The following is a 9,929-nucleotide window of genomic DNA, read 5'->3' as shown; positions in this document are numbered from 1 at the left end:
AAAAACCATCTAGAGTAGCTCGTAGTAATAATAGATATTCTCCATATGATTCCTCTTCATCTCGCAGTTCTTCAGTTAGTTCTGTTCACAGTCATATAAAATTTGGTACATATAATCCAATGAATTGGACTTTACAGGTATTGTGCATTTATGAATTTAGAAATTAATACTAACATGCATACTTATGATTATAATATAATCTTTAACATTGGTATAATATATTATTATGTATACCAATATATTATTTTATATTACACATAATACATGTATTTTATATTATTATGTATAAATCTATAGTTTAAAATCAATATGTACCTATTCAAATTATATAGACTATTATGGACCTATTAGAAAGCACTAATGATGGCAGATTCATATTAGCTGATTCCAAACATAACAATGGTTGTCTCTCAGATGAAGGTCAAAATACTTTGACAAAATTACTGATTAATTTTATTTTTCAAGATCAAAGCATGTATGTAATCATCTACATTATTACAAAACATTTTTTAGCCAATTCGCCGTAGATATGATGGCAAAAATGAATTCTTAAAGACTACACTTTATTCGTAACCATCAAAAACAACTACGTGCGGATGATTATGTTCACCTCCGAGATGCTGTTACCTTACTTAATCTATACTATATATAAAATTGTAAGAACCCTTACAATTTTATATATAGTATAGATTTTATTTATGTTTTAAATTCCCTCTTTAACTCGAAGTTTCGATATGTCGAATTTTTTTTTGCTCCCTTACGACTTCGAGATACCGAGGTTTCACTGTATATTCTGAATCAATTTTACTTAAAATAAATTAAATTTTAGGTGAGAGTTATATTTGATGTTCATAGCCAATAAGTGTATTTTCACAATATTTTTTTAGTTATCAAAATGTTATAATATACTAAAAGCTAATATTAGCATGGTAACTATTTCAGTTTATGTTTAGGATTCCCAAATGTTGTGCGATATAATAACAACAATTTAACGATTATGGATATTATGTTATTTATAAAACTGATCATTCAGAAAATAAAATATCTCACTATAGTTTGTGTTGTTAGTATGTTGTTCGTGGCTTTCGTTGTCTTTCACGTGTTAAGCGTTTTGATAAAATATTCTCTTGTATTTCACACAATTTTTACACCATTTGTTATAATGAATGAATTTGAAGTTGATAATTTTTTACAAAATATGTCAGATGATGATGTTTATTCGTCAAACGAATTTTCTGAGTTTGACGACAGATGCCGATAAAGATTATTTTTCTGAGGTAATAACCACTTTTTAAATTAATAAACTATTTATTAAATACATATTAATTAGTTATTACAACTACAATTTTGAAGTATTAATAATTATTTTGTTTTATGTATTTTTAATTATAAATTAATTTACTTATACATTGGGTATTGAACCTCTCCAAAAAAATAGCGATTCAGAAACAAGTATAACAGATGGAACTGCTGTTTATCCTACGATAAGTCGTCAACATATTCAAACTGATCAGGTAAGCTCAACTGATGTGTCAATAAATATTCAACAAACAAATCAGAACGTAGCAATTTGGGGAACTATAAATACCACAATTAATTATTCAAATTTCACTTATAATCCTACAAGAGAAACTGTAGGTATTAACCCGAATATTTATGATACTATGTATGGTGGAATCCCTTGGGAATTTCTTTTAATTTTTTTGGATACTGAAGTTGATCTCATTGTAGCTGAAACTAATAGATATGCTGGTCAGTTACTTAGTACTCCACTTCGTGCTCATTCGCGACTGAATGCTTGGAAAGAAACAAATGCTGATGAAATGAAACGATTTTTAGGTATTATTATGTGAATGGCACAACAATTCAGAACTATAGAGCTAAAAAAAGGATTTATTCCTCAAAAATTTCAAAGTACATGAAAGTTAAGAGTTTTGAAATATTATTTCGAATATTTCATGTTAGTAACAACCATGACTGTCCTCCAGACATTTTAAAGTTCGAGAATTGATTTTTGATCTTTTAATTTCCAAGTATAAACGTGCATATATACCTGAAGAGTCACTATGCATTGATGAATCTGTTATACCATTTATTAGACCTCTTTCATTTCAACAATTTTTAAAAAACAAACGACATAGGTATGGTATATAAATATTCAAATTATATGTACATAATGGGTTTACAGCTGACTTTCGAATAATGCAGGTAAAGAAGCTGTCCAATAGTTGGAGGTTTCTACAAAAATAGTTATGGAGTTGACACATGAATATTTAAATTTTGGTAGAACAATTTATAAGGAAAACTGGTATATAAGTGTTAATCTAGCATATAAACTATTGGAACAAAATACTCATTTAGTTGGGACACTAAGTGCCAATAGAAAACAAAACCCAATGGATGTAGTACAAAAGAAACTGAAAAAAGGACAAGTTATAGCGCAACAGATTGACCAAGTTATAGTTGTTCTAAAGTGAAAAGACAAAAGGGATGTCCTTATGCTCTCTACTAAACATTCCGACATTATAATTGAAACTAGAAATAAACGTGGTCAAACTACAAAAAAAACCAGAAATTGTTATTGACTATAACAAAGGAAAAGCTTTGGTTGATATATGTGATCGGAGGTCCTAATACCATAGCCCACTAAGAAAATCCATGAAATGGTATAGGAAAGTGGCAATTGAAATAATACTGAACACTTCAGTTTTAAATGCCATGTGTTTATACAATAAAGTAAATAAAACCAAAATTGGTTCATTATAATTACTGTATTTAACACGTTAGCTGACACAAGCCCGCTCGTGACCTAATACGGATACATTAAAGTGAAGCCATTTTGGTGCCGGCGATCTAAATAAAATTATTCTTCAGGGGCCACTTAGTTTGCCTGTGGTTCAAAACTTATTGTATTTAATATACTCTATTTATTGATGGCGTACAAATATATTATACATAATTACTTAATAATAATACCATGGTATACACAAGAAAAAAACAGAAATTTAAATTATTCCTTTATTTTAAATGTGTTTAAAAAATATTCTCAATTGTACATTAATGAATGTAAAATAATATTAAACTATTGTATTGATTCTTCATATATGATCAGAGAAACATGATAGACAAATGAATGGCTATGATGGATATGAACTGCAAAACGTAATAACTTTTTTTGTTTTGTTTAACGCTTCTATAATACATAAATATTTAGTTTTTATAAGTTTTTAATTCATTTATAATATTACGGACATACATACATGTTGGTCCTTACGACTTTTACAGATATGCACAGTATAGGTCATTACATGGGAGCATCACATAATCAAGTGGGTAATATAATATAATACAGGTGTGAATTACAAGAAGGCACATCGTCTTTTAAGAAATACCAAAACAGTTAAGTAATGGAACATACGAAAGTAGACTCAGTCAACGAGGCCAACAGAGGATTAGTTAAACGTAAAACAAGGTCCGAGCCGAGACATCTTTAATCGACAAGGCTAACTTGCCGACGATGGGGATTATTTTAAATACTCAAACCAGGTCCAGGTCAAGGTACTAAATTAACGGGACATATGTAAGAATCCGAGTTGACAAGGCTCGCCTGTCGGATTACTCAGACCAGGTCCGAGTCGGGAGATTAAAGTCATAATGCCATACAGATGGATATCCACAGAACCTAAGCATATAAGGGGGTTGAGAATAGACCACTATGCAGATGTGTTTTAGCGAGCACCTCCACGCCAGTTTATTTGTAAAATTACGAGGTATATCCAGAAAGTAAGTTCCGTTTTCTATTTTTATCGCGTTTACGATGTTATCTTAATTACGGTTATATCAATTATTTCATTTACTTATTTAGAACATTTTAAAACCATTCCGTGACTAGTTAGTGTACGTATGTCACGTGGCGTGTGTTTTAAAATGGATAAACTAATAGAAAATGCCGCCACATGTGAGTTACGATCTGTGATTCGTTTTTTAAATGCAAAGAATATCAAACCAGTTGATATTCATCGTCAAATTTGTGAAGTTTATGGAGAAAATGCGATGAGTGATTCAATGGTAAGGAGATGGGTGCGACTTTTCAAAAAAGGCCGTACAAATGTTCACGATGAAGAACGAACTGGGCGACCATCTTTGATTAGTGATGTTTTGGTGCAAGAAGTTGAAAAAAAAATTCATGAAAACAGGAGGTTCACATGAATTTTACACATGAAATCATTTATAGGTGGCCAGAACTTCAACGAAGATGATGAGGTGAAAAAGGCTATTAGCGCATGGTTACAATCACAGGCGTCATCTTTCTATGATGAAGGGATACAAAAACTAGTACCTCGATATGATAAGTGCTTAAATAATGGTGGTAACTATGTTGAAAAATAGAGTAATACATGTATTTTATATTCAAATAAAATTTACACATTTACATGTTTTTATTGCCCAACGGAACTTACTTTCTGGACACGCCTCGTAATAAAATTACTTGTACAGTCGTTGCCAGATAAATTGAGACGGCGGCGGCGGCGCTTTTCATTAAGTGTAGCCCAAACTAGTCGCTGATAATGTGGTGCAAAGGTCTCACAGTTAGCTACGACGCGCGCAGTTACCAGTTCGAACCCGGCTTAGTGCAAAAAATTGTCTGCAGAATTTTCTGTTCTCTCTCCCGTTCTGGTTGCCCTACACTGCTAAGAACAACTAACCTAACCCGGTGTGTTTTGACCGCGCAAGCACTTCAGTCGTATCAACAATATTTGTTTATAATAATGCATATAGATGTTGTTATTATTTCATCATATTATTAATATTATGTGTTATTATTATATTAATTATATTATTTTACAATTTTTACTTTATGTTCTTAAATAAAAAATTATTATCAGAATATATGATTTGAAATTAATATCGTAAAATATTTTTTGTAACAATAGTTGGTTTATTGATATATTTTCAGTAATAATATTGAAATACGGAGGACCACTGGTTTTCCGTTATCGCGCCGCCGCCGCCGTCTCAATTTATCTGGCAACGACTGTACTTAGAGAAATTTCAATAAACAGTTAAATTTAGCTTGAGTATTTGATTTGGAATATTCCAAAAACATCATCATCTTTACGATTGAACGGCCACACACAACAATAAAGTTGATAAAATTAAAAGTTGCAAAAATTAATCTAATTACCTAAATATTTATTCTTGTGGTATTTTCTTATAACACTCTGAGCAACGGTTTCTTAATTTTCTCTTTCATGGACACTTTTCTTCCGTTTCCTCTATTTTATGTTTAAGTGCTGCTGATCTTCTTTGATTTCTTGTTGATTTTGGAGTATTAGGCACTATCATTTGTTGAGATAGTTTTCGGATGGTGAGTTTTAGATTGAGCATTTTAGCAATTAACGATTCACGAAAAAGTTTTACATTCATTTTTGAATCACTATATTTTATGCTACACATGATTTGAGCGTTAATAACACTAGTATTAAGTAATATCTCAGTCATAACTTTGTGATACCTGCGGATACTTTTTCTGACTGGACTAGAATAAGATGCGAGTTGGTCTGATTAATTAATACCAGCTTTTCTTGCGTTATAAAATAAAATAACATTAGGCTTTAAAATGCTTTCTTTTTTTCTGGATTATTTTCCTGTGTCTACAATATGTAATTTATGACGTGTAGATAGTAAAAATATATCTCTTTTATCTTTAAATTTTGACACTACAATCCCGTTATCATCTTCTTTCCCAAAGATTTCGCCTTTTTCAATTTTTTTTGTGATAATTTCCTTAGGTAATTAACGGCGGTTTTTCCTAAGTGTTCCTTGTTACATGCCAACCGATCGATCTGATAATTCAGTGTCAACGTCTCAGTCAACACTTGGTTGAAAGTGTAGTAAGGAATAATCAAGTCTTTTTTAAAATAATTTAATTTATTTAAACTTATAAAATTATCCTAATTACAATTTTGAAAATATTCTAAACCCAAATAATTTGGATTTGTAGAAATTATCTAAATTCTAACAATTTTTACTTACAAAAATAATATTAAATATTTCTAAGTCCAGACCATAATATACACTGACGTGAAGGTGCTCAGTGCAGCATAACCAAAACTCGTCTGATTTGCCTTTGTTTTCGGGTCCCTTTTATATCCCAAGTGTGTGTGTGTAAATGAAAACGATAATAAAATAAGATAATTTCCTATGGATTGTGAGTGTGTGTGCGTTATCTCCGGACCGTGACGTAATTATTGACGCAAATGCCCAGGATGTGGTCACTACTATTTCGATTAACTATTTTATTTCAATTTCCCATAAAAACGTTTATGTGAACCCTTTCACTTGTCCACGCTTGTGATTTCGATATTCTAATTCCTTATTGTAATCTCTAGTGTAATAACCACATAAACACAATAATCTAACTTATCCCCAGTTGTGGTTTTTGATGTTTATGGGAACCTCTTTGTGATGTGTTTTATTGTGTGACTACGCGGGACGCAACACCCTATTAAATGTGTTTTTTTATTCGAAAATTGTTTAGCTAGTGGAACAGAGGTATAAAAGTTATCCATAACAACTGTTCTACCTTTTTCTAAATATTTTTCGCATAACAACAATATGATTGTTTCACCTGACGATTGACCAGATATAGACTGCTTACCTTCATAATTCATTATTTTGTATGTAAAACCGTTAACATCACATATTTTAAATAATTTAACTCCGTACTTGTGTCGTTTGATTGGAATGTACTGTCGAAATTTGAATCTTCCTCTAAAAGGGATCATAGACTCATCTTTAGCTATGATTTCTCCCGGTGTAAGTAAATTTTCGAAATTGAAATTAGTTTTATCAAGAATATTCCTTATTTTGTACAAACGATCGGATTTATCACTTGTTTCATTATCGGTAAAATGCCAGAACCGCAATATCAGTTCAAATTTGTTTCTGCTCATTATTTTTGGAGCTACACTATTTTCATATCTTTCCTCTTTACTTTAGTAATCAGCAATGTTCGGATATTTCACTTCACTCATCCAAAGTAATAATCCAATAAATTCCGTCATATCCTCTAATACTATGGGTTCCCATGAACGGAATCTACTACTACATGATAGTCTAATACTTTTTAAATATTGTTCAGCATTTTTATTAGTTTCTAATACTATACAGTTTAGTATATGGTTATTAAGAAATAGTTTAAAAAAGTCATATGGTTCATTATTTCCCAAAAATTCAATTGAAACGTGCAATCGTTTTCAAAAATTAAATATTTTTGGTAATTACCTGTAACAGGATACCAGTTTGGTGATATATTATCATTATCAACAGTACGTTGTTTTCAAAGGGATTCGTGATCACTGGAATTACCGTCACTTTCAGATAGTTGAAAAAGAGGATTGGCATCACTGTCATCAATACTTTCATCCGAAAATGTAAAATCTGAATCGCTAAGTGCATTATCGATCTGCTTTTAATCCATTATAATAAATTAATAATTATAGTACACGTAATATTCAGAGCGAACCAAAAAGTAATCACAAGAATGCGTCGTAGTTGATAAACAATTAATAAAACAATAATAATAATAATAATAACAACAATAATAAAACGTGTTTTTTATAAATTGAAAAATATAATCAAGAAATTGGCTATATATTTATTATGGTAGCCGGCGACCAATACGGCGTCATGGTAAAAAGACATAATTACCACGCCAGTTGATCACCGATGACCTAACTATTTTTATTTTAAATTCCTAATATTCGGATTTTTCTAAATATGCCGCTATAATCAAGATTACGAATTGACTATCATATTTACACATATGACCAGTAATGTCCCGTTATTTAAATCGTGGCTCCAGAGTTACATATTCGTGTTGGACACCGGCGGGCTCGTGGCAGTTAACGTGTTAAAGATATGTGTGGTGATGATGAAGAAACCGATAAAGAAGTTGAACACAAACTATCTAAATTAAGAAAAAGAACTCGGTGTGTGAAATGTTACGAATGTAGTAAGCTCAAGCCTAAACATATTTATCAATCAATATTTAATAATCAATATTTAATATAATTTAGTATACATATTAATAACTATGCCTACATGCAGGAAATCAAGGGCATGGGTGAAAACAACATGTAGTTTTCACGTCTTAACATAATAATGCTAAATAGACAGTAAAATAAAGTATTATTAGAAATAGACCACTTTTACGTCATTGGAACCCATATAAATACGGGTTGAGCATTTAGCATTATAAAGATGTAGATAGGTAATTCTAATAGACAGTGTTATACTGGCCATTTCCCGTATTAATAAATTATTGCTCGTCGTGGACTTTGTTACAGCAACATCGCCGCGAGTATATAGTTCTTAGCCCAGAATAACTTGTTATTTTAATTTTTTGTGTTTTTAACTGTTTGTTAATTTATTGTGATAAATTAATAAAAACCGTAAGTTTATATGTTTAAATATACCAGTGTTTAATTATTCATCTACCTATTTCTCTCAACCCAACGACTCAAGATAACATACATCGTGCTACGTTGTTGAATAATTAATGTGTACCGATTGTAGTGTCCTGCACAACGATCACTACACGAAGAAATGGAACAACAAGGAGGAAGAAAATATGCTAAGCGAATAACGAAACAATCAAATTATTGGAGTGCAGCTTGCCAGAAAGTGTAATGCATTGAATGTTTTTTTGATGACCATAGAGTTCGAGTAAAATAAATATAATGTTATTTATAAATAGTATTGATTGAAAAGGATACAAAATTATGTTTTTAATTTGTTTTATATATAATTTGCTGTAATTATATTTTATAAGTTTATAAGTTTTTCAATATATTAATGATATGATAATATTATGATTATTCTACCTAACGATTTTTTATTACAAAAAAAAATAAAAATGTTCATTCATATTACATGTAATCCATGTAATATTACCTAATAAAGAAAATTAATATGTTCTACTAGGTTAAAATTTATATTATTTTACTTATTTCTTGTCTGTACCCACACTGTTAATTAATTTGATAGTATATTGATATTTAATTACAGTAAAATAAATAATTTTTGGGTGCATTAAGTAACTATCACAGTACATACAAAATAATAAAATTTGCTATCGCTTTTTATAACCTAATATTCAATTATTTCTCATCTTTTCAGTGATGTATGTTAATGAAAGTTAAACGTGTCCCGTTGCATAACACACAATATAGTTTCACAAAATATAAAAAAAAAGAAATGAGAAGAAACGTATATTATATAAAAAAAAAAAATAATAATAACAATAACCGTAATATTATTATATTAATAATAATAATGTGAATAGAAATAAACAAATGATTCTTATATCGTTTAACAAAAAAAAAAAAAGAAAAGAACAATATTAAAAAAAATGTAGTTTTAAGTAAAACTATTAAACAAAGTCAATTGACAAAACTGCAAAAGAAAAAAGTGCCCACGAAGACGGTAGAAAGCAAACGCCGCCGTCGTTCTCGACTGTTGTCACACCATCCGCGAACACTTCGGGGCTCATCGCCGACTCCGAAAACTGGTTCGATTATCTAACGGGCGTCCCGATTGATAATCGAACGAATGGTGACACCAAGGCAAAGGGGTGTAACGGGTGAGAGCACGGTATTCGTGCGACACGACCGTGTCAACTATCCCCCCCAAGCTGGTAGACACCTTTTGCTTGGAGTCGTATGGTGCCGTCGGGTGCCCCGGGCACCTACGGTTGCGATGGGGAACTGGCGATTATCGCTTGTTGGGATTACTCTCGGTACAGGGCCTCAATGTCGGCAAGTATGTCGTCATCCCCGACCTCCATAGGTTCGTGGGGCACGAACGCTCGGAGGTGGCTCAGCCGAGCATCCTTGCCGGTGTTCGGGGCCCCATCCCGGGCAATC

General features: G+C 31.3%; 1 protein-coding gene across 1 annotated transcript; it reads left to right on the top strand.

The window, feature by feature from the left end:
• Window positions 1–3,927: 3,927 nt before the first annotated feature.
• LOC112688075 (protein GVQW3-like) lies at window positions 3,928–4,389 on the top strand. The gene is made up of 2 exons (XM_025561090.1): window positions 3,928–4,150; window positions 4,235–4,389. The coding sequence occupies exons 1-2, from the start codon at window positions 3,928–3,930 to the stop codon at window positions 4,387–4,389; spliced, it is 378 nt and encodes a 125-aa protein (XP_025416875.1).
• Window positions 4,390–9,929: the final 5,540 nt, after the last annotated feature.

The sequence above is a fragment of the Sipha flava genome, unplaced genomic scaffold, assembly GCF_003268045.1.
Source record: "Sipha flava isolate LNK unplaced genomic scaffold, YSA_version1 374_pilon_pilon, whole genome shotgun sequence".
Taxonomy (NCBI): domain Eukaryota; kingdom Metazoa; phylum Arthropoda; class Insecta; order Hemiptera; family Aphididae; genus Sipha; species Sipha flava.
Note: the sequence above shows the minus strand (reverse complement) of the source record. Positions and strands in the feature narration are given on the sequence as shown.

Coding starts and splice junctions, on each gene's coding strand:
- LOC112688075 (XM_025561090.1), top strand. CDS start 3,928: ATGGATAAACTAATAGAAAATGCCGCCACATGTGAGTTACGATCTGTG. Junction 4,151..4,234: donor TGGGCGACCATCTTTGATTA/GTGATGTTTTGG, acceptor AATCATTTATAG/GTGGCCAGAACTTCAACGAA.